The sequence below is a fragment of the Heloderma suspectum genome, chromosome 3 (assembly GCF_057233095.1).
Source record: "Heloderma suspectum isolate Gila_16-S chromosome 3, 16-S_ref, whole genome shotgun sequence".
NCBI classification, from domain to species: domain Eukaryota; kingdom Metazoa; phylum Chordata; class Lepidosauria; order Squamata; family Helodermatidae; genus Heloderma; species Heloderma suspectum.
In genome coordinates this window covers 247,661,937-247,687,836 of record NC_139460.1, presented here as the reverse complement: position 1 = coordinate 247,687,836, position 25,900 = coordinate 247,661,937, and the positions used below count along the sequence as shown (strand labels likewise).

At 43.1% G+C, this 25,900-nt stretch overlaps 1 protein-coding gene across 8 annotated transcripts in view; it reads left to right on the top strand.

The window, feature by feature from the left end:
- The window catches only part of ATRNL1 (attractin like 1), a 920,708-nt gene that overhangs the window by 368,739 nt on the left and 526,069 nt on the right, over positions 1-25,900 (top strand). For 7 of the 8 annotated variants that reach the window (XR_014789465.1, XR_014789464.1, XM_084846134.1 and 4 more), the window contains 3 exons: positions 14,499-14,593; positions 17,274-17,352; positions 20,074-20,231. Coding sequence is in view for 6 of the 8 variants with exons in the window: in XM_084846134.1 (XP_084702260.1) it covers positions 14,499-14,593; positions 17,274-17,352; positions 20,074-20,231 (332 nt within the window). In the remaining 2 variants the exon portion in view is untranslated. Of the gene's footprint in view, positions 1-11,276; positions 11,669-14,498; positions 14,594-17,273; positions 17,353-20,073; positions 20,232-25,900 lie in introns of those variants that run through there. The other variant, XM_084846141.1, reaches the window with a different exon arrangement.

The window sequence follows — 25,900 nt, the reverse complement described above, 5'->3', positions numbered from 1 at the left end:
AATAAAAATGTTTTTGCCTTTTGGTGGAAGGACGACAAAAACTAGAGCTGTGCGCAAATGGCCTCTTGACATTCTCCACCTTACTTGTGGGCAGAGAAATTTGGGAGGCAATTTCACCGAATTTCTCCAGGGGGAGGAGAAATTCTCAACAGTTTCTCCCAGGTAGGGCTCCCCATTTGCAGGGCTTGTAGCACAGCTTCTTTCTTTTTGGTAAGGGTTTTGGGGGTTTTCGTGCTGCAACAGCATCAACTCTCTTGGCAGGCTTGCCCCCAGGTTGCCTTCACTGCAATGCAGGTCGGGGCAGTGTTGTGTCTAGCTCCAGGGAGGCGGTGGAGTTACTGTTCTGCCAAAACTTGGCCTCCAATTTCCTGAAAGGTTTCTCCCCCCATAGAAGAGGCTTCCATTGTTCTTCCTCATTAGTATGTTTTATCATTTGTTTTTCTGGTGTTTTGGAGCTTACCTAATCACAGCTAGCCTCCAAGGCTGCCTGCATGTCCTGATCTGAAAAAACCCTATGGGAGGAATTACCTCATGGTGCCTTAAACTGGCCTTTAATTGAAGTGTAGGAAGCTGAGGAGGCAAAGGGTGCCAGAGAAATGATCGTACAATGAAACACAGGACCATTGTGCTCGCTCCTCGACCACCACCTAAGTAAGGTAAGCCCAAGAAACTGAAACCCAGCCCATGAGAACGTCTCCAAAATTTCTTCACAGTGATTGAATTTCTTTTCAAAAGCTCTTCTCTTCTGTTCTATTGAATTGAATGAGAATGGCTGAAAAAATGTGGGATAAACTTTTGGCACAGCATTAACAAAGAGGGAGCCAGTCTGACTTCCCTTGGCAGGGCATTCCAAAGCCTGGGAGCAGCCACCAAACAGGTCATCTCTCATGTTCCTGACAAATGTGCCTCTGACTGTGGCAGGACAGAGAGAAGGGCCTCTCCCAGGGATCTCAAAATATGGGTAGGCTCACATGGAGAATGTGGTCCTTCAAATAGCCTGATCCCAAGACATGTTAGGCTTTATAGATCATGACCAGCACTTTGAATTGCACCCAGAAATGGATCAGTAGCAAGTGAAGTTGTTGTAAGAAGGGAATTAAAAGTAGGGCTGTGCATTAGACCCCCCTGAACCGACTCGAAAGCTGCTTTGGGGCTTCCGAGGCAGGCCCAATTTGCTGATTTGGGGGGTCCCCGATCCACCTTGGCCCTGAACCCGAAGCAGGATTCAGATGGGTGAATCCCGCTTCAGGGGCCCCCTGATGCCCCCCAGCTCCTTACCTGGGTCCTCAGGACGTGCACCGGCAGCCATCATGAGAAGGAGTCACCGTTGTCATCACTGCTACTGCCATCGCAGCTGCCATCTCCGGTGCTGCCACTGCAGCCTCCATCTCAACCACCTCCGCCACTGCTGCTGTCACCGCCGCCCACCGCCACCAGCTCCTGAGCCCTGGATGTGTGCCGGCTGTTGTTGCAGCAAGTCGCCATGGCAACTCTCCCTGCAAAATGGCGACTCCCTGCAACAAGAGCTGGTGCATGTCCGGGGCTGAGGAGCTGGCAGCAGCAGTGATGATGACAGTGGCAATGGCGGCGGTGGCAATAGCAGCGGTGGCAACAGCAGCAATGGTGATGGCAAAGGTGGAGGTGGTGGAGGCAGCGGGAACAGCGGCGACAGCAGCAGAGGTGGTGGTGGCGGCAGCAGTGGCAGTGACAATAGTGACTCCTCCCATGATGGCTCAGGTAAGGAGCTGGAGGCACCAGTGCGGCTGGGCCGGGGTGTCGACACTCTGAAGCACACTGAAGTGCTTCGGAGAGCCCCCAGCCTACTTCAGGTCACTTCTGCCCCCTCCGCTTCACCTTGGAAGGGTCCCAAAGTGGCCTGAAGTGGCCTGCTTCAACTCAGGCTTTGGGCCTCAGGCCGAAGTGGTGCACAGCCATAGTTAAAAGCTCCTGTTAACCATCCCTGGTCTGGCCACAGCACAGCTGAAGTTTCTGGGGACGTTTCAAAGGCAGCCCCATGTAGAGCACATTGCAGTAGTCCAAATGGGATGTAACTGGGGCACGATCTGACATCTCCAGGAAGGAGCACAGTTGGTGTACCAGCCTTAGTTGTGCAAATGCCCTCCTGGCCATTGCCAAAACCTGGCCATCCATTTTCAGGGCTGAATCCAAGAGTACACTCAAGCTGTAAATCTGAGTCTTCAAGGGGAATGTAAACCTACCCAACACAGGATGAATTCCTCTTCCCCGATCTGCCTTTTGATGGACCAAAAACATTGCTGTCTTGTCGTTATTGAACTTCAGTGTGTTTGTCCTTATCCGGTCCATTACCGACATCAGATACTGGTTTAAAACTTGAATAGCTTCCTTGGATTTAGATGGAAACAAGAGATACAGCATACTTTATACTGCCTTTTCTGTTGCAGCCTAGGTAGCATTGAGGTGATAGAAACATAATGTCTGGCTCCTTTAAAGTCATCAGATGGTTTGCTCTCCTAATGCTGAACATCTCACTTTAATTTGGTCACAATCAATACAGGCTTCTTTCCTAATTAAAGTAATTTGTTCTTGTGAATATGTCTTGTGTAAACTTGCAAACAGGCTCTTGAAAAGTCTATATTTCCAGTGTAAAGGTTATGGATATATAAGTTGTAGTAGTTTTGTTTAAATGCTTGCAATAGAACTAAAGGCTTTTGGACTGGCTTGTTATCTGAAGTTATCTGAAGATACTGCCAAGAACTGTCTTGGTAATAAAATATATCAATGTAAAAACATGCATTGTTACATGGATCTTACCCTTTCTTTTTTTGCAATTTATTTTATAAAACAAGGCTTTGTTCAGTTTCTGTATTTCATTTCATTAAAAAAATGTATTCCCTGGCAAAATATAAGACCTTCCCAACAAGTAATGGACAATATTTGTACCACCAAAAGGATGTTGTAATTGGTGTCTGTTTTGGTTATTTGTTGGATTTTGTTCACAAAAAAAGAAGTAAAAACCCCCAAACCTCTTTTAATGCCATGAAGATGATTTTCATCATGGAGGGAAAAATCTTCATTTTACTTTGTCCTACAAAGACCAAGGCTCTTCTGTAAGTCATATGTGTTTCCTGGCATTGTGTTAAAGTAGTGGAAGATCTTAGACATACTAGCTTCTGAGAAAACTATCCCATACAGAAATCTGATGGGGAAAAATTTCAAAATGGTAGAAAATCTCAGAAATGTGTGAATTCCACTGAAGGTTTGCAAACTGTGACTCTGTATGGGTGGGTGAATAGAATAGAATCATAGGGTTGGAAGGGGCCTACAAGACCATCAAGTCCAACCCCCTGCTCCATGTAGGAAGCCTGATTCCCAGGTGGTCTCCCATCCAAGTACTAACCAGGGTTGATCCTGCCTAGCTTCCGAGATCAGGCACATCCAGCCCTTTGCTCGTCTTAATATTATATGAAATCAGTGCAGCATCTTGGTGGCTTATATCAGTGGTCAGATATAGCTCAAGAAAATATAACAAAGAAAATAACACCCAGTCTTCCTAAATTAAGGCATGACTTTACTAATATTTGTAATATATTCCTTGAGTGATGCTATGTGGAAACAGATAGGATTACTACTAAATCTCGTACGTTAGTGGATCTCCAAATTACACCAATGTAATGAAACTATTTTGATGATAGAATGTTTTAGCAACATTATTGGCATAAGGTTAGCCCTATGCAATTATTCAGCCTGTACATGTGAGGGCTAAAAGTGTGTGTGCATGTGCGTGTGTGTGTGTGTGCACGCTGGTGGTGCTGGAAGGGTGCAGTGCAGATGCAAGACCCGCCTCCAGTTTCCCCATCCTACCTGTTCCAGACTTTACTGCACCAGGCAGCAAAGTCTGAGAGGGCTTCTACTCACATTCACTTGAACACGAGTAGATCCCTCTGCCAAACCAGGAACCCTGATAAAGCATGTCTGTCCGTACAGAAAATTCTACTTCAGTTAATGGAAATGCAAGAAGAAGCAAGATTGCAAACAGGGAGGGCAGACCAGTGTATGCAGGGACACTGGGAGTGGGGCTTGTGTGGCTGCATAGTGCTGTTAGATTAGTGGTATGAGCAATGTATTCATAACCATACTGGTGAAAGGTGGAAGATGGATGGGGTTGAGGTATGACAGGGGGGAGTACAGCTTTGTCAGAATTATATGCTCACTGAGGGCTCTAACCCAAGCCTGAAATCAGCACAATATTACATATGGATAATATTACATATGCAAAAAAGAGGTGGCATAAGTTTAAAGCAACCACACCGGAGTCTGTAGAGAACTGCCGATGATTCCATATTTGAGGACAGGATTCTGAATAACTCTTCAACCAGTCACAGAATAGCGGGAACATATCAGCTTTAGCAAGGGAAACAGGTAATGCTGCCACAAGGCCATATCTCTGTCACTTCATCTCATAGAATTATGAGTATACAAGTGGGAACTTGATAAGGAACTTTGGTTAAAGGAGTCACTTTGCACAAATAGCCATGACCTGAACTAGTAAGGGTAGATGGGTGACTTGTTTGTTCTCAGAACACTTCCAGATACTCTGCCACAGGACTGGAGACATGAAGACCTATCAGGACTCTTGACCTCACCCATGCTACTGGGGCTGCAAGGGTAAAGTACCCCACACAGGAAAGGAAGAGGAGGAATTACAAGACAGGGGAGCCCATACCTCAAAGCAGGTATGGATATCCTCCATCCTTCCCCAGCAGCCCAAGAGCATTCAAACACTCAGGGCCATTGTCAGGAGCTACCAGGGCTAGAACCAGGAAACCCTGGGTCTGTGACTAGCTGTCGCATCTGGTTGAGCCACCATGACCACAGCTTTGAGCATCTCTCTTTGCAGTAGAGTGTTCTCAGGTGTAGACTACCTCTGCCTACCCAGAGAATCTTCCAAGAGGTAGGAAAAGCTATTAAAGGCATCTTTTGGGGGGTGGGACTTTGGAAAGCAACAGTCTTCCTAGGTCTGACCTGTTTCACTTCACTCTTTGGCTCTGGCTTATGGCTCTTTGGTACTGTTCTTTGGCTCCATCTCCTAGCCCTGTCACTTGGCGCTGACTGCTCAGCTGTGACCCAGTGGCACTGCTCCTGGTTCCTGGCTCCACTCTAAAAACTGCCTGCAGCTCAACCTGGACAGCCAGCATGTTTTCCCTTTCCCTAGAATATGGAGAAATTGTACTGACTGAACAGCAGTCTCAAACTCAAAAGTGAGTACCATTGTCTCCCACACAGAGGACATAGGGTAACTATGTGCTACATAGAAAAGAAGCCCCTATAACTTACAACCTCCCAAACTCAGGTTGAGCTCCACATAGTAGAGAGGGCAATGGAGAGCATAGTCACATTTGCTGGTTGACACTAAACATTTTATCCCTTTATACTAATGGGCAAAGATGAGTGACATACTTTTCCCTGCAGGATCAAAGCCATGACAATACACATCCAGTATAGGGAGACACACTGGAAGTCTATCCCCAGTGTGCCTCCCTATATTGGATGTGTAAGTAATGTCATAATAATACTGGTGATGTAATATTTCTTATGAACTTGAGCACACTCCGGGAGAGAGCGGAGGACAGGAAGGCCTGGTGTGCTATGGTCCATGGGGTCATGAAGAGTCGGACATGACTTAATGACTGAACAACAACCATATTTCTTAAGTGCCTAAAAACAAGGCGCTGTGCAGTATGTAACATAAAATTAACACTGACAAAACCCTGCCTGCTGGCTGACAATCCAAATAAGATTCACAATAGGAGTCTCTATCCACTTTGAATGAACCCCAGATCCAGCACTAAAGTGGGCTGCCTCAGAGTGATTTGGGCTTTGTCGGAGTTGAAGCAAGGCTCCCTGAAGTGGCTTGAAGCAAATTGGTATGTTCCTGAAAACTAGGGTCCACCTTGGAGATTTGGAGGGTGCAGACAGATTCAGGCTGTCTCAAATAGTCTATTTAAAATGGCTATGTTTCCCCCCAATGCTCTCCATAAAAGGAAAACTGCAGGGAGGGAGGAGGGGTTGTAGCTTTGAGACTGACAGCTCTAGTTTGCACTCGGGAAATATCTTTACCTGGGGCCTCCTTTTTACTTCCAATCACTGTGCTTTGGGGAGGGATGTAGAAGAACCAACATCACTTAGTGTCAATTGAGCAGAAAGCAAAAACACAGCCTCAAAGAGTTTTTCATTCATCATAATGCCCTGATCCTTATCCTTCTGAAAATTTTCAGATTACAGATTAGGTGCATGCTATTTCCATACAAATTGCCCACAAAAGCACAGGGGAGGAAGTGAATTTGAGTCTCGTCAGTGCCTGGCTGGGAGACCACCTGGAAACACAATGAAAGCTGCTTCAAGATCCATGATGGGAAAAAGGTGGGTTATAAATATACTAAATAAATAAATAAACAATCCCCTCAAAACAGGCAACTATTCCTGCAAATGTCATCGTATTCTGCGAAGAAATTAAAAAGTTATATAGCCCCCCCCAAAAAAACACCCCTCAAACCGTAAAGGCACCTAACCCAGAAACACCCGCACCTATTAGTTTGAAATTTAGCATGTTTCATCCACTCAGAAAGGGCTACTATGCCTGCAAATCATCCAACTCTGCCAAAAAATGTTATAACAGTTTGTTCATTTCCCAAAGTTAATGGGGAGACTTACAAAGCCTCAGATTTCCTGAAGAGGGGCTCTGCTTTATGACCAAAGCAGTCTGAAACAAATAGGCCCACTTTCTGAAGCAGGGTCCAAACTGACTGGGATTTTGTCAAATCTGTTGCATCTGTGTTTCATACATTGTCAGGCATCTTTTGTTCTGTTGTCTGCTCATTGATGGAATTGGATGGGGGGGGGAATAGGACATCATTGTTCCATTTGCGTGCGTGCACATTAGCACAAATGCACATTTGTAGAACACCCCCCCACACACACACACACACACAAAGTAAAAAACCAGTCTGCAAGTCTGCGGAATCAACGTGACTTGGAAAAAGCCAGACGTCGGATTCATAGAAATCTGAATTCATCTGAATCTGTTGCAGATTTGTTCAATATCCCCATCACCCAAGGAGGAGAGTGGAGAGCTAGGGTGGGGCAGAATGGACAAACCTCAGTGGGGGCACCATTTCTCAATTACTCTTTCAATGAGCATGAATGAAAATTCAGTTACTGGTACTAACTGTTGAAGCTGCTACTGTGGTTGTCACCTGATAAAAGATATCCAAGGGGGGATCTTCATGACAATGGAATGAGAGGTGCACTGGAGTATTATCTGGATTTTCATGGAATCAGCTTTGGTCCGTCAGAGACATGCAAAGCAAGAAAAGCTGAGTATACCATACCTTTTAAACCCAGTTTTCACGGGTCACACAGCACTTGAAAAGAACATACTTGCCACATGGCTGGGGGGAGTAGAACTGAATGTTTTTAACCTAGCAGGGGCTGCTCAACCAATGAGAGAGGATTGTTTCCCCCCCCGCCCAGCCCCCCCTGCTACCACATTCTTATTAATGGAGAGTAACTAATTTACAATTCCATTCCAGCAAACTGTCACAGAGCTAGAGCTCCCCCCGCTTTCCCCAATGTGTGCACTTTTCTCTGAAGAAGCCAAAATCCCCAGTTCTCCAGTGCAGCATCTGAAGGCTCCCTATGAAAGTACCCCCCCACACACACACACAATTTCGCACCATTCCAGCAAGCTGTTGCAGAGTTATAGCTTCCAATCCCCCTTTCTCCTTCCCTGGGTACTTCTCCCTGCTCACAATGGCAGGCTTCTCTGCTTCCATGTTCCCAAGACTGTGCTAGATTGCTGCAGTGATAAAGCCCCTATTCGCATCAGAGAATTGAAGTAATATGATGTCGGAGAAGCAGCTTTATGCAACATCGGAGAAGCGACTTCACTCAAGATCAGAGAAGCAACTTAACACATCAGAGAAGTGAAGTAACACAAACATCAGAAAAGTGCATACGCACTGAGGGTAGTTACTTCCACTGGCAAAAAGGAAGTTCACTGTGATTCTGAATGCTTGAAGGAGTGCTCCAGCAGTTTGATGTGTTGGAAAGGCAGTCTAGTTACTTTAGTTACCTAGGATACCAAGGGCACTGCCAAGTGAAAGACTCACCTTGGGGAATGCCCTGATCATACTGAATTTAAAGCTGAACTACAGGAGAGCTGAATTAAAGAAAAACAATGGCGTAAAAGTACTCTGCAAAAATGTGGCTTCCCCACAGGTAATCTCCAGGGTGGCTGCAGACTGGCCATGAGGTCATGTGCCTCAAAGGACCTCCAGATGGTCCCACTCTGCAGCAAATCACCCATGAAGACAGGCTCCCAGTCAATAGTCACATTAATTAAGTCAATTAGGTGCAATCTTATGCATGTTTAGAGAGAAAAATCCTGGCTGGCTGGGTCATTCTGGGAGTTGTAGAACTTTTTTGGCCTAAATTTGCAAAGGATTTCACTCTTAATCAAGTAATCAGTTAAACTCTGCATACATAGAACCATAGAATAGTAGGGTTGGAAGGGGCCTACAAGGCCATCGAGTCCAACCCCCTGCTCAATGTAGGAATCCAAGTCAGAGCATCCCTGACAGATGGCTGTCCAGCCTCATCTTAAATGCCTCCAGTGTGGGAGAGCCCACCACCTCCCTAGGTAATTGGTTCCATTGTCGTATTGCTCTAACAGTCAGGAAGTTTTTCCTGATGTTCAGCCGGAATCTGGCTTCCTGTAACTTGAGCCCATTATTCCGTGTCCTGCAGTCTGGGATGATCGAGAAGAGATCCTGGCCTTCTTCTCTGTGACAACCTTTCAAGTACTTGAAGAGTGCTATCATATCTCCCCTCAGTCTTCTCTTCTCAAGGCTAAACATGCCCAGTTCTTTCAGTCTCTCTTCATAGGGCTTTGTATCCAGTCCTCTGATCATCTTTGTTGCTCTCCTCTGAACCCTCTCCAGTTTGTCTGCATCCTTCTTAAAGTGTGGTGCCCAGAACTGGACACAGTACTCCAGATGAGGCCTAACCAGTGCTGAGTAGACGGGAACTAGCACTTCCTGGGATTTGGAAGCTATGCTTCTATTAATGCAGCCCAAAATAGCATTTACCTTTTTTGCAGCCACATCACATTGTTGGCTCATATTCAGCTTGTGATCGACAGCAATTCCAAGATCCTTGTCGCTTGTAGTGTTGTTGAGCCACGTATCCCCCATCTTGTAACTGTGCATTTGGTTTCTTTTTCCTAGGTGCAGAACTTGGCATTTATCCCTATGAGATGTCATTCTGTTGTTTGCAGCCCAGCGCTCCAGTCTATCCAGATCACTTTGAATTTTGTTTCTGTCTTCCAAAGTATTAGCTATCCCTCCCAATTTTGTGTCATCTGCAAATTTGATCAGCATTCCCTGCACCTCCTCCTCCAAGTAGGGGTGGACGAAAGTCACTTACCTGTCCTCGAAGCTTGTTCGCGGTGGGGGAGGCGCTTCGCTGCTCCCCCTGTGAAGTTCAGGCCGGGGGGGAGGCTTCCTGCCTCGCCCGGCCGAAATTCAGGCCGGGGGGGAGGCTTCCCGCCTCGCCCGGCCGAAATTCAGGCCGGGGAGGAGGCGCCTCGCCCGGCCGCGAACTCAAAAGTTTTTTTTAAAAAACACCCCCGTGATAGGCTACGTGACTATTAACATAGCCTATCACGGCTAGATCTGCAAAGTCAGCCGTGATAGGCTACGTTAATCGTCACGTAGCCTATCACGGGTGACTTTAAAAAAAAAAAACGCGTACGCTAATGGCGGCCCCCATAGGGAGCCGCCATTCGCGTTCCTTATTTAGTCGCCGTAGTCTACGTAAACATTTACGTAGACTACAGCGACCAAATAAGGAACGGGAATGGCGGCTCCCTATGGGGGCCGCCATTATCCGTACGCGCTTTTTTTTTTTTTTTAAAGTCACCCGTGATAGGCTACGTGACGATTTACGTAGCCTATCACGGCTGACTTTGCAAATCTAGCCGTGATAGGCTACGTTAATTGTCACGTAGCCTATCACGGGGGCGTTTTTGTTTTTTTTTCTTTTATTGGAATGGCGGCGGCGGCATTGAAAGACCGGCTGCCGCTCCCGCCCCGGACGAACACCCGCCGAACCGCCGGCCGGACCCGCCGCCAGGAGGGACATTCACCAAAGGTAAATCCCGTCCCGGGGGGGGCGGGGGGGGGCGGAGAATTTCTTCCCGAAACTTGTTCAGGGGGCCGAACACGTTGGCGCTCGGCCCCCCGATGTTTCGGGGAGAAATTCTCTGCCAACCCTACCTCCAAGTCATTAATAAAAATGTTGAAGAGCACTGGGCCCAGGACTGAGCCCTGCGGTACCCCACTCGTTACCTCTCCCCAGTTTGAGAAGGTCCCATTGATAAACACTCTTTGAGTCCAATTCTGTAGCCAACTGCGGATCCACCGGATCGGTGTTTCATCTAGCCCACTTTGAGCTAGTTTGCTCATCAGGATATCATGGGGCACTTTGTCGAAAGCTTTGCTGAAGTCGAGGTATATGATGTCCACAGCATTCCCATGGTCTACAAGGGAGGTTACTTGATCAAAAAATGAGATCAGATTTGTCTGGCAGGACTTGTTTTTGAAAAATCCATGTTGGCTTCGAGTAATCATGGCATTGTTTTCAAGGTGCTTCCAGATGGATTACTTTATCATCTGCTCCAGAATTTTCCCTGGGATTGATTGGTCTGTAGTTCCTAGGTTCCTCCTTTTTACCCTTTCTGAAGATAGGGACAACATTAGCCCTCCTCCAGTCATCTGGCACTTCCCCCGTCCTCCATGATTTCTCAAAAAGAATAGACAGCGGTTCTGAGAGTTCTTCTGCCAGTTCCTTTATTACTCTAGGAATACATACATTTACATATGGCTAAAAACAACCATTCAGAATAAAAGGCATAATTTGTTTTTAGATGCTTTATGTGTATATCATAGCAGGCATCATCTTAGGAAAAGCACTGCCTACCGTGTCTTAAGAGAAGAGGGAACTGCCTCATTCAAGATGTGCTTGCTATTTGCAGTTCTTATATCAGTTCGTGTATTATAATTAAAATGATTTATGATTTATAATAATTTATTGTAATAAATCAAATAATTTATTTTAAACTATTATCTGAATAATTGGGACATATTTTAGTTGCTTTTTTAAATGATGAGACATTGCAGTCCCAGTTATTATCCATGATAGTTCACTATCCCTCTGCTTCTGTTATCTCTCCCCAGGCAGCCTCACAGCCACCCAAGACTCAAAGCCATGTAAGACTCACAAAGAAAAGACTGTTCCCCACCCAGTGCTGTACCATAAGCAAGGCTTACAACATTAGAAGTCACAAGTGGGAAACAAGTTGTTTTTATGTAGGGGGGGGGGGCGTACCTTTCTTTACCAAGATTCATGTACTTTTCAAAATTGTATGGCAGATGAAAATGTATCAGGTATAGTTCCATCTAGCATTCCGATACATTGATGGAGAAAGCTACACCTGTTACTCTTCTTTCAGTTGTGTACTTTCAAAGGAATATGGGCTCTGCAAGAACAAAAAGGTTGGCAAACTCATTTCTGTGTGATTCTATCACTTCATTCACTTGCTGATGCTGTTCAATAAAAGTTGTATTTCAGCTGTGTCTCTGTTCTTAAAAAGCAGGGAATCTCCTCTCTAAGTCACCTTAAATGTCTTTATTATGGGGTATTCCAATGGAAGGGACTGGTGGTTTTCCACCACAATACCCCACCAGTGCTCAGGTTTGCATCTCACCTACAACCTTGTCACTTCGGAGCTCTAGCAAGGGTGATAGGGCAAGCTTGAACAATTCTATGTCCTCCTGATGTCTTCCATGATTACAGAATACTGTGCACAGCACATTTGCATTAGTATCTATATGAGGGGAACAAGACTTTTGTCAGGGGGATGGGTGTCACATGAACAATGTAGAATATACATTACATGCTTACCAGTGAGCCGTGGAAGCTTGTGCTATGAGAGACACTGCACTTTTTGGCAGCATGCATTGTGTGGGGAACAGGGTGTCGAATAGGTTGTGTGACATCTTGATTATCTATTGTTGCTCTGTGTTGCTGGCTTCCATGCATGGAGAATGTGGATGAGTGTCACTGTGGTTAGTGGGTGGTAACATGGCTGCTGATATTTGATATTAAAGTTCTGTTAGTGCATAACTTTAGTGTGACCCAAGGTAGAAATGTCTAGTGTTATTTTCTGAAATGCTTATAGGATGCTGGACTTTCCCCCCATTCACACAAGGTCTACTTTGTCTTATAAACAAAGCTTACTTAATTTTGAAGTTGCGTCAAGTAGGTGACATCTTACTGTCTGCTGAAGAGAAATTATTACAGCTGTTCTCACAAAACCTGGTATCCTGTTTAGAAGTGATAAAACTACTGGTCTAGAAATTGGAACATTTCCTGGAAAATCACTGACCTTAGAGCTACTGATAGGATTAATTACGACTGTTAGGAAAGATCATTTTCTCAGCTCTTGAACTGTGGTTATTTTAAGAATTGCTTGGTCAACATGGAAGGTGTACATTTCTTAAGCGTATGGTAACTACTCAAGAGTATTTTCTAAGCATTGCTTTTTTACTTGATAGTTGTTTTCCTGTAAGCTCAAGTACATAATTTTTAATATGTAACCTACATGGAAGCTGACGTGTATTCCAAACTAGGATATGAATGTGTGCACAGAAAAGTGTGTATGGTCTTCTTGGTAAAATAAGCTTGTGAATAGACCAACCAAGTTTAAATGTAACATCTGAAGACTCTGTATACCTCTCTGTGTTATTCATGCTGTGCTGTGAGTTGGGCAACCTAGGACTGCAAACGTAAGTGAACACAGACCTATCCTTTCCTGAAAAGCTCAAGTGCAGTAGTGTGCCTGTCAGATGCGTCATACCCCCTTGACTTTCATATGGGCAATATCCCTTATTGGTATAAAGTCTTAAAGTTAAGGTGGATGATCCTACAGCCTTTTTATTCCTCCACAAGTGAAAAAGCCATATAACAATATGATATACAGTTGAAATGCCCCCAAAGCTGTTTTTAAACTATGAATCAGAAAATTGCACTTTTTGATTTGTTATTTATCTGTGTGACTCAATTATACAACATAGTAAAATGTACAGTACTACTACAATGAGGGTAAAGCATTTAAATGGATGTCAATAGAATTCATGGCATGATTTTTCAGTAAAAGAACCTGGCAACTTGACAGCTTCCTAGTACAATTTTTTAATACACTGAAAAAATATACAGTGTAGTAATTTCAGCATTAGGATACCTTCATCTACAGGGCTGGCCCTCCCATGAGGTGAGGTGAAACCCCTGCCTCAGGTGGTGGAGCGAGAAGAACAGTGAATTGCATGCCGCCACCCCACCCCACCCCCACCGCCTGGAGGGTCCCCCATAGGTGCTGCTGGGCAAGTGAGCTAATTGGTAGGCCGCCATGTGTTCCGGAGAGCCCCACCAGCAGGTCTCCCATTGTGGTGATCTCCAGGGACAGCCCCTTCCATGACGCCTGGTTCTGAGGAAGAACCTCCTCAGAATCAGGCATTTGGGCCTGGCCAGTACTCTGTAGAACTGTCCTAGCTGCTTTTTATGGCCGACACAGCTCTTCAGAGAGCAGCAGCAGCAGTGGTGGCAATGGGGAGGTAGGTGAGAGTCATGGCAGGGGCATAGGGGGTGGCTGTGAGATGCGGTAGGGGAGGTGGGAGATGTGGTGGGGTGTGTGGGGGTAGGTAGGAGAAATGGCAGGGGTGGGGTAGGAGACGCAGCAGGGGGCTGGGATACAGGGTGGGGTGGCTGAAAGATGCAGTGGGGAACTGGGCTATGTGGCTGGGGTGGTGGTAGCTGGGAGACATGGAAGGGGTCTGCAAGATGTGGCAGAATGGGGAGTGGGCAGACAAAGCAGAGACGTGTATGTGCTGTCCTGCCTCAGGCAGCAGGAGAGCTTGTTGATCATCTAGGCAAGAGTACTCAGTGAAAAATAGTTCAAGGTATCTTTACAATAGTTCTTGCTCAGTTTAGAATTTACAGTTTCGTATTCTCTTTGGAATCTCAGACTATTTAAACTGTTGTGAGATAACAAAATCATGAAAATTTGTGGCTTATCTTATTAAGCTTACTAGACCTTCTGTTACCATAATAAATGGGAAAATGCTTGACTTTTAGTGCAGTTAGATTCCACCTGCTTTTTTCCTGCTGTAGCTTGAGCACTCAGGCAAGAGAGAGAAGGAATGAGTAGACCAATGCAACATCGTAGATATGGGATAAGGTTTGCAGATCAGGCCTGTCATCTCCCTAATCACAGTGTAATGATTGTACTAGAGCATTGGTATATTCAAAACTACATGAATCTGAACAAAAAATGAATTCTCCTGTGTCTGTGTAAGTTTAACATAAGAGCATCTGCTCATTTTTAAATGTTTTGTCCACAGATAGCTTACTGATTGACTACCAGTTTACCTTCAGCTTATTACAAGAAGATGATCGCCATCACACTGCTATAAACTTCATTGCAAATCCTGAACAGGTGAGCTGATATAAATGATTGTCTATACTATGATTATTTATTGATCATAATGTAAACTAGGTTTTCTTTATATTTAGTTCATTATTTCTTGTAGGAACTAAAAGGTGCCAGATAGCAACGATATAAACAATGTTTCCCACTCAACACGAGCAGGAGAGTGGTATTGCACTATGTTCTGCTTATGGGCTTCCCATGGGTATCCAGTTCGCAACTGTAAGAACAGAATGCTGGACTAGATAGGCCTTTGATCTGATTCAGCAGGGCTCTTCTTGTGTTCAAGTTGTTGAACAGATTAATTGAGAATCTAGATATTGAATTGAGACATGTACTCTCATCCATTAGGGCTCAAAGCAGTTTTGCTCCCAAATACATCTAGATCAAGTTGTATCATCCCTACAGATGCCAAAATATTCCTTAATTTTCCTTTGCTGGGTGCTGGCTGGCAAATTAATCTGTCTGCAATGAGTTCTTACAAAAGCTGCTTACTACTTGTATGCAGAGTTGGCTGATGGATAGTTGCCTATGTTTGCAGCCAGTCCCTTTCTGGGATCTGAGGTATGCACCAATATGGTTGATTTCTATCAACTAGGTAGTAGTTAGGGTGGATGTAGGTGTGTGTAAAAGAGGGAGTAGAAAGAAGAGAGAGACTACTCAGTCATATTGGGCTGGTGAAATTTACATTATGTAAATTTACATAATGCTGAAATTTACATAAGTATAATTACGTATCTCTCAAAGAAAAGCTGACTTAACTCTTCATACAAAGGAGCACTGGAATGAGACTAGTATTTTGTTGGCTAATATTATTCCACTAAGTAACACAGGATTTAAGAGCTGTAGAGTTGGGCCTCTGACTCAATCTTGATTGCAAATATTTCTGAAAATTCCTTAGCTTTCATAATATTGTACTTTCCCTGGCAATAATGTAGTTGCTTAAATTTATAATATTTATTATTTACATTAGGTGTCACTTAAGAACTGTTGTAGGGCAACCAGGATTTAAAGTTTCAGGAGACCCATTGTTGGCTTTGTGAGCTTTACTACTGAAGCTGATAAAAATGGCTGCCCTCATCCCATTTTTATTGCTATGGACGCTGAGCAATCTAGCATCTGTTATTCGCCCACTTTACCCCTTCATCCAATAACTATTCAGTGATATTAACTCGGTCTATGCAGAATTAAATTAAAAATATTCATCATGGTTCAAATAGATCTGGGAAGTGCAATAATCCTGCTCTGAAAACATCCAGCTATGACTCTTTAACTTGGAACATATCATGTATATGGGTGAGAGTGTGAGAGAGGAACTCTTAGCATTTCTCTAATAACACTCTAAAAATAACAAAAATAGTAATAATTTAGATAGTTTTTGTAGAGTTGTTGATATTGATGGCTTAGTTTTTATTTTGCAGAAGCATATAGCTTGAAGAACTGCTGGTTAATTAATCTACCATACGAATATGAATTCCTGCTTGAGAAAATTGCTAATTTGGACTTGAAAGTAACTAAGGGCACTATGCACGCTTATGGCTGGCTGGGGCATGGTGGGAGTTGTAGGACTTTTTCTGTCAAAACATGCATAGGATTGCACCTTAAAGAACAGAAAAATGTAAACAATTATTTGGTCTACATTAATTTAATTGGATGTTTCTCATAGGTAAGTGCATTTTAGACTGGAACCTTAGATTATAATATGAAAGGATAATCAGTAAACAAATATGTGTTTTAAATGTAGTAGAAAAATTTAAAAAACCAGAGAATATAGTTATTTCTAGTTTTAAACTCTTCTGGATGTACCCCTTTTATCCAGCAAAACATACTTGACACTATTAATTCCAATGGTGCTGATATCCTAATCTCAAATATCTAGAGCACATCCATACAGTATTTTTCCTAAGTGCACGCTCTTCTGTACGTACATTATTGCAGCAATTCTTAAAATAACCGTATCAGGAAGGCCATTAGTATTATCCCCATGTTACAAGGGAAGCTGCGGGATATAGCTTTCTAAGGCCTTCCAGTGACTTTGCAGCTGAGATGACACCCAAACAGGGGACTTTGCACGGACACCTTATTATATTCACACAACACCATGCTGACCTATGGAGGGTCACCGGCCTGTCTCTTTGCCATTGAAGTGATCCATGTGCACATTCCTTTGTATGTGTTGTTAGAGCATGCATGGGACCGTGGTTTGAGGTGACTGGCCATGGTCCAGAGCCCCACATGTGCACCAGATTGCTACTGGTACTTGTGGCAAAGAAAGTACTGTATTTCCCTCCTTCTATAATTGGCACTAGGTAGCCCTACTTGCTGGTGAGGAGCAGTTTTGCTGGTTTCTGTCCATTAGCAATTTCTTCTGAAATCAATGGGAAGTCCCCTTGAAATCAGTAATGGATATGCTACACTCCAAAGATGGATATGCACAAAGGGCTTCTACCGCTAGCTATCACAAGCAGAGTTCATAGAGATCTTCCTTGTTGAAAGCTGTAGAAGGAGAAGGCCTCCTAGCATGTGCAGAGCTGCCCCGCATGATCATGTCTAGTGCGTTTAGGATCACAGTACATGTTTGAATAACTGTGATTATGGGTAGAGCTATTGCTTTAAGCAATATATTTATGTTATGTTATATAACATACATTATATATTTATGTTCATGTTTTTCTTTTAACATTTTTAGTCAAATAAAAATTTGGACATATCTATTAATGCATCAAACAACTTTAACCTGAATATCACTTGGTCTATTGGCTCTACAGGTAAGAAAGACCTTAATGTATTTCTTTTTCTTTTTCCATATTATCTCAAGTACTGATAGTTTAACTATATTTACATGATTGCCTTTTTGTTTCTTATTAGTAAAGCTTACTAAAATGTATTTTTTCCCATTCTAATTATGCCATTATTAGTGATATTACTTAAAACTCAGATAATTTACAATCTGAATAAAGGTTCATTAACATGTTAACCTTCTTCTCTGTTCAATTAAAATTACTTGGGTAGCAAAATCTTGTATGCTCTTTAAATTTTTAGAATGGCAGTGTTATGAACGCAGTGATTTTAATTAAGATAAATTACTTTCTTAACTACTGCAGGGACTGAGTTTTTAATTTCTTTGTTTCAGTGTTCAAGCTAGGAATTTAATTATTAACCTTAACATTGATATCAAACAATAAAATCCTTCTGTGTGTGCTGATAAAAGAACCTGCTTATCTTCCTCCTTCTTTTTCAAACTTTTGAACCCAATTTCTCTATTGGCTTTAGTAAAAAGCTTTGTTTAGAAAGTTTATTTGAATTGGTTATGTTGACTTTCTGAAAATATATCCAAGGAGAGCACCATTGATTGCATTTTTAATTAATTGTGCAGAATGGTTAAGAACAGGAGGCAGTTCGCACTTTGAGCAACAGATCTGTTTCTCCAACTGTTAAGTTATGTTTATGCCTGGTGAACGGCACAACATTTGATGGGGAAACATGCATTTGTAAACATATGGCGGGCACATACCAATGAGCAGCCTGCAGCCAGGTGTGTATCCACTGTGTGTCCCTGTGTTTTACGGCTATGCTGCTCCTCTTCGAACTGTACAGTTTATGTCACAAGATACATACCAGACTCCCAGAAAACAATCATGCATACCATGTGAAAGTGGAAAGTGGTCCTAAAAACATGTTACTCTAAGACTACTGTAGCAGAGGGTCTGAAATGCCATACATTGCACACATACACCCTCGCTTTAAATCGCTGAAGCACTCCATATTGCTCTGAGATCTATATTGGTGTTATAGGATGTGAGTAATACCTAGCTATGCCTGCAGAAGCTGATGGAGAAGAAGAGTGGCTGGGTGACCAGTCAGATGGGCGATTAATAAATTTAATAAATAAAAAATAAAATAAAGAGGTGGATAATAATGGATCAAGAGGGAGGGAGGGAGGGGGATGCTGCAGTGGGCTGTCAACATTAATCTCTTCCCTTAAGAAGCTCCTTGTACTGCTATTCGTTGTAAAACGAGAGGATGCATCCTCTAAGGTGTGTTTGTTTAAACATGTAAAAGCAGGTAAACTCACTCACAAATCAGGTAAAATGTGACATGTATTATGCAAGCATTCGCTAGTGAAACAGAATATGAACTTTACTTCACATTTTAAAAAGTGCACTAACTAGATCGTTATTGAATTTAGTTCCATTTAATGTGGAGCTAGATGTTTCGTAATATGGGATACCCAATCTTATGATTGCTTCTAGCACTGAAAGTGAGAATGGGTTGGTGGGTGGGCACTTGCAGTGGCAAGTGATGAGCCAGAGTAATAATTAATCGATCTGTCTGCCCGTTTTCCTCTGCAGTCCATTGGACCACCTGCTTGTCCCCAATGGTTTCCCAGTCAAGTGTCTGGGGAATAGCCTCACAGAAAAAGTGACAGATGGAGCCCACCTCTTCTCCCCCACGAACCCCATTTCTACTCCGCATATCAGAGGCAATCCCATGTATCTGGCCTAACAAAACTTCCTTGGAAACCTGTAGTTTTTTTATCTCACTGTTCCTAGAAAGTCTCTCTATTTTTTTGTAAGCCTTTGTTCATGTCTTGCAAATGAACTATGTTTATCTGGTTTAATATTAAACTTCTTTAAGAGCAGCTGAGATTACTAAAGCAATATTTTGCAATCAAGACAAATACATTGTTCCACACTTGCAATTTTTGCAGCCTATGCAATTTTAGTGTAAATTCATTGTGGAAACTATATTAGCTGTGTAGTTAAATGGAATGTGCTGGATATAAATTCAAATCCACTATATATAAGTGTCACGAATCATGTGTAATCTTTGAAAGTATGTATAGCTTTACATTCACATTAATGAAGGAGCACTTTCTGACTTGGGGCAGTATCCAACTATATCATTCCGTTAGTGCAAATGATGTTGCGATAGCAAAAACTAGGTTCTGAACTATGAAAGAGAAGAATCTAACTAAAGTTACATTTGTGCAAGCGTGATTGTGCAAGCAATTCTGCATGACTGTTGTGCAGCCCGTTGTGCATTCCCGTTGTGCAACTGGTTATGCAACTGCTTGTCCCCACTGTGTAATGAGTTGTGCAGCTGGTTACACAACTGCTTGTCCCCATTGTGCAATCCGTTGTGCAACCCGTTGTGCAGCTGGTTCTACATCTGCTTGCACAACCAGTTGCGCAACTGTGATGGGCAACCGCTTTTGCATTGGAAAGATTCAGCAGAGCTCCGCTAGTGCCATTTGAGTTTGCAGAATATCCCAGCTGGATACTGCCTGTAGTTGTTACGTTGCCTTCCTTGGAATGAAGCAGCTTTGAGGAACTAGAATTTATTTCAGTTGATAGTTTTGTTTATAGTAACGTATATCTGTGTACCTCTTAGTTTACTGTTGTGACATACCCTGTCTGTCCTTGGAATGGAGTGGGCTACAAGCTAAAATAAATGTTTAAAATCTTTTAAATGTTATCTTTTTATAGCTGGAACAATATCTGGAGAAGAGATTCCTGTACTTTCGAGGGCTAATATCAAGGAATACAGAGATAGCTTTTCCTGTGAAAAGTTCAACTTCAGGAGCAACCCAAATATAACTTTTTATGTATATGTCAGCAACTTTTCATGGCCAATCAAAATACAGGTTAGTATAATAACAACCCTAATATTTACATCATATTAAGTTGGGGGATGGGTGGGTTCATGGCCTCTCCAAATGCAAACTGGCTGTGTTATATATGGAGGGAAGCTCTGCCATTGTGAGTGCCTTATAGTCTTCCTTTTAGCGGTAAATATGTGTGGTTCATATTTTTTTTAATGCTCACCAGACCTTGCTGTGAACCCAGTCACCAGATCTGCAGCATAAGGACCTGGTTTCATTGCTGAGTGAACAAACAAATCTGCATGCTTTTTGCACATTTAAAAAACCACTGACTAGTTTTCTGAAAACCTTGTGAATTAATGAGACCTGATTGCTGAAAGAAGAAAGCTTATGCTTGTACAGAATGGAAAATTAGAGACATCTGCTTAAAGCATAAGGCAGTGTTTGATACAATATGTCCTAGCTGCTGCTGTGTTGTAAAATCCCTAATATAGCTCCTACCCGTATTCTGTGTGTATAGTTAGGGACCTATAAGAAGACTGTAAACATATTTCAGTATTCTGTATATGGGCTCAGGTGTTTCAGAAGAATGATGGAGGAGTGTTTGATTAACTTGAACACTATCGATTACATCCAGACTTGCATCTCCAGAAATGGAAAGGCTCCTTCCATTGCAGAGGGAACTGTGATCCAATGGGGGCTCCCTAGTGAAGGAAGGGGGAGGGGCAGCACTTTTCAACAATTCCCCCTTCTTCCTGCAGCCTCTGATCATCTCTACACCATCCTAAAATCCTGCATTTAAAATGGGGTTTCCTGCTTCTGTTTTAAATGCAGGGTCATGACAGACTCCCTTTACACATGTGCCCGCCCTTTCCCCCTCCTTTCCCCCCTTATCTGAGACTTCCACATGTTTCATTATACAGCCGCCAGAGGGCACTTTGGTCTAGCTCCTCTTATTGTGGGTTTTCCTCTTTTCACGAGGGAACTCAAATGCTGTAATTTGATAGCTCATTATCTCCAATCTTTTAAAAAATGGAATAAAGATCATTTAGTGCTGGAGACGTCCTGGAGGTTGACACCGTCATCTAAAGAACCCACAAATGTCCATGAGTAACCAATCTCAATAGCAGGATAAAAGCTCCATGTGAAAAAGCCCTCTAGCTCCACCTCTGATGGAGTCCCAGAGGGTCCCCAACTTTCTAGAACAGCTTTTTAGGGGAACAGAGCTGGAGAGTGAAGGAAGAATTGCTGAAAATTGCTGCCTCACTCTCTTCCTCCAGTGTGAGCAGGACTCCAGTGCACACAAGTCTACATTCAACCCAGTGTTTAAATCCTTAATATTATATTACAAGTAGAATTCCACAAAAGAGGATACAAGAAGAAAACTGCAGACCTTTAGCTTTGTTTGGGTATTTTGTAGTCTAGTTAGGCTTAAGCCCTATTCAGACATTTTTCTCCACACCCTCTCTGTTACATGGATAGAGACAATGGGGCTGTGCACACTTATCCTGTGCTGCTCCCTCCCTAATGCTGTCTAGCATGGCCTAGCTGTCTCTTGCTTAACAATAGCAATAGTATGAGAGGAATGCCTCAATACGGCTCTAATGTCTCTTCTGTATTATAGTTTTGCTGCCTGACAGCACAGTCCTATATATGCCTATTGAGAAGTAAGTCCCATTGAGTTTAATGGGGCTTAGTTCCAGGTAAGTGGGTACAGGATTGCAGCCAAACAGTGCTTTCCTTAAACTTATACTTATTTCAGTCGCACAATATTATTTGCTTCTTGGATTCTTACCTACTTAGGAAATGTAGACTGGACTCACCGATACAGATGTGGCAGGCATTTGAGATTGGGTCTTAAATTAAATTAATTACAAATATAAACATTTAAAAAATTAGATGATGGCTGTATTTGGAATGTTTCAGAATGGATGCAGTGTGCTTAATATGTAGTAGCCATTTCACATTTCATGCAATATTTGTTGTTCAGTCGTTAAGTCATGTCCGACTCTTCGTGACCCCATGGACCATAGCACACCAGGCCTTCCTGTCCTGTGCTCTCTCCCAGAGCGTGCTCAAATTCATATTCGTTGCATCAGTGATGCTATCTAGCCATCTCATCTTCTGCTGTCCCCTTCTCCTTTTGCCTTCAATCTTTCCCAGCATCAGGGTCTTTTCCAGGGAGTTTTCTCTTTACATTAGGTGGCCAAAATATTTGAGCTTCAGCTTCAGTATCTGTCCTTCCAATGAGCACTCAGGGTTGATTTCCTTTAGGATGGACTGATTTGACCTCCTTGCAGTCCAGGGGACTCGTAAGAGTCTTCTCCAGCACCACAGTTCTAAGGCATCAATTCTTCCGCGCTCAGCCTTCCTTAAAGTCCAGGTCTCACAGCCATATGTTGCTACTGGGAACACCATAGCTTTGATTATACGAATCTTTGTCGGCAAGGTGATGTCTCTGCTTCTTACTATGCTGTCTAGGTTTGCCATAGCTTTCCTCCCAAGGAGCAAGCGTCTTTTAATTTCATGGCTACAGTCACCATCTGCGGTGATCTTGGAGCCCAAGAAAGTAAAATCTGTCACTTCTTCCATTTCTTCCCCTTCTATATTCCAGGAAGTGATGGGGCCAGATGCCATGATCTTAGATTTTTAAAGTTGAGTTTCAACCCAGCTTCTGCACTCTCCACTTTCACCTTCAACAAGAGGCTCTTTAGATCCTCTTCACTTTCTGCCATTAAGGTGGTATCATCTGCATATCTGAGGTTGTTGATACTTCTCCCGGCAATCTTAATTCCGACCTGTGATTCATCCAACCCGGCGTTTCTCATGATGTACTCTGCATATAAATTAAATAAGCAGGGCGACAATATGCAGCGTTGTCATACTGCTTTCCCAATTTTGAACCAATCGGTTGTTCTGTGTCCGGTTCTTACTGTTGCTTCTTGACACTCATACAGGTTTCTCAGGAGACAGGTAAGGTGGTCTGGTACTCCCATCTCTTCAAGAATTTGCCACAGTTTGTTGTGATCCACACAATCAAAGGCTTTAGCGTAGTCAATGAAGCAGAAATAGACGTTTTTCTGGAATTCTCTTGCTTTCTCCATGATCCAGCGAATGTTGGCGATTTGATCTCTACTTCCTCTGCCTCTTCGAAACCCAGCTTGTACTTCCGGTAGTTCTCGGTTCACATTTTGCTGAAGCCCAGCTTGTAGGATTTTGAGCATAACCTTCTGGCATGTGAAATGAGTGCAATTGTACGGTAGTTTGAACACTCTTTGGCATTGCCCTTCTTTGGAACTGGAATATAAACTGACCTTTTCCAGTCTTGTGGCCACTGTTGAGTGTTCCAAATTTGTTGGCATATTGAGTGCAGCACTTTAACAGCATCATCTTTTAGGATTTTAAATAGCTCAGCTGGAATACTGTCATCTCCGCTAGCTTTGTTGTTAGTAATGCTTCCTAAGGCCCACTTGACTTCATTCTCTAGGATGTCCGGCTCAAGTTCTGTGACTGCACTATCATGGCTATCAGGGACATTAAGATCTTTCCTGTATAGTTCTTCTGTGTATTCTTACCCCCTCTTCTTAATCACATCTGCTTCTGTTAGGTCCCTGCCTTCTTTGTCCTTTATCATGCCCGTCTTTGCACAAAACATCCCCTTGATATCTTTGATTTTCTTGAAAAGATCTCTAGTCTTTCCTATTCTATTGTTTTCCTCGATTTCTTTGCATTGTTCATTTAAGAAGGCCTTCTCGTCTCTCCTTGCTGTTCTCTGGAACTCTGCATTCAGTTGGATATATCTTCCCCTTTCTCCCTTGCTTTTCGCTTCCCTTCTTTCCTCAGATACTTGTAAAGCCTCATCAGACAGCCACTTTGCTTTCTTGCATTTCTTTTTCTTTGGGATGGATTTAGTTGCTGCCTCCTGAACAATGTTACAGACCTCCGTCTATAGTTCCTCAGGCACTCTGTCTATCAGATCCCTTAAATCTATTCCTCACCTCCACTGTATATTCATCAGGGATATGATTTAGGTCATACCTGAATGGTTTAGTGGTTTTCCCTACGTTCTTCAATTTAAGACAAAATTTTGTGATAAGAAGCTCGTGATCTGAGCCACAGTCAGCTCCAGGTCTTGTTTTTACTGACTGTATAGAGCTTCTCCATCTTTGGCAAAGGACATAATCAATCTGATTTCGATATTGACCATCTGGTGATGTCCATGTGTAGAGTCGCCTCTTGTGCTGTTGGAAAAGAGTGTTTGCTATGATTAGCTTGTTCTCTTGGCAAAACTCTATTAGCCTTTGTCCTGCTTCATTTTGTACACCAAGACCATGCTTGCCTGTTATCCTGGTTATTTCTTGACTTCCTACCTTAGCATTCCAATCCCCTATGATGAAGAGGACATCTTTTTTTGGTGTTAGTTCTAGAAGGTGTTGTAGGTCTTCATAGAACTGATCAACCTCAGCTTCTTCGGCCTCAGTGGTTGGGGCATAGACTTGAATTACTGTGATGCTGAATGGTTTGCCTTGGATTCGTACTGAGATCATTCTGTTGTTTTTGAGATTGTACCCCAGTACTGCTTTTCCCACCCTTTTATTGACTATGAGTGCTACTCCATTTCTTCTAAGGGATTGTTGCCCACAGTAGTAGGTGTAATAGTCACCTGAATTAAATTCGCCCATGCTTTTCCATTTTAGTTCGCTGTTTCCCAAGATGTCGATGTTCAATCTTGCCATCTCATGTTTGACCACCTCCAGCTTACCTTGATTCATTGATCTTACCTTCCAGGTTCCTAAACAATATTGTTCTTTACAGCGTCGGACTTTCTTTTCACCACCAGACACATCCACAGCTGAGTGTCCTTTTGGCTTTGGCCCAGCCACTTCACTCTTTCTGGCACTGCTTGGAAATTCCCTCTGCTCTTCCCCAGTAGTATATTGGACACCTTCCAACCTGAAGGGCTCATTTTCCGGTGTCATCTCTTTTAGCCTTGTGATACGTTCCATGGGGTTTTCTTGGCAAGAATACTGGAGTGGGTTGCCATTTCCTTCTCCAGTGGACCACATTTTGTCAGAACTCTCCGCCATGACCTGTCCATCTTGGGTGGCCCTGCACGGCATAGCTTATGGCTTCACTGAGTTACGCAAGCCCCTTCGCCACAACAAGGCAGCGATCCATGAAGGGGTTTATGCAACATACCTTTTAATAAAAGCCCTTTTCGGAATTTCAGATTCCATGTAGAATCAGTATCTGCAGAGGCACTGGGAATGTGACTAGCGTCCCTGTGTTGTGTACAGAATTAATCAATGTATGAAAGCTGTGGGTAGGGACAGCATGATCCTACTTCCACACTGTGTGAGGATTATATGTAGAGTTTGAAGATGATGTTGAATTAGCACATACCTTCCTTTATAGCTTGGATGTTCATTTTGGTATGAAAGCTCTCCGACACTAAACTCAGAGGCCTGTTTTGGTAAATGATATATTAAACCATAGTTTGTTAACAAGCCAGGTTCATAAAACTCAGTTTGATACTGGTTTGTTTAAAGTAACCAGGTTTCCCCCCAATTTGGATGTAACAATAGACTCCCGTGAATTTAAACTAGGAAACAGATGTCTTCGTCTTCTCTGGGGCTGTGCCAGGGGAAGAGGGAGTGGCTGAGCCTGAGCTGCACTTTTGCTCATTCACATAGCACTAAACCATGGTTTAG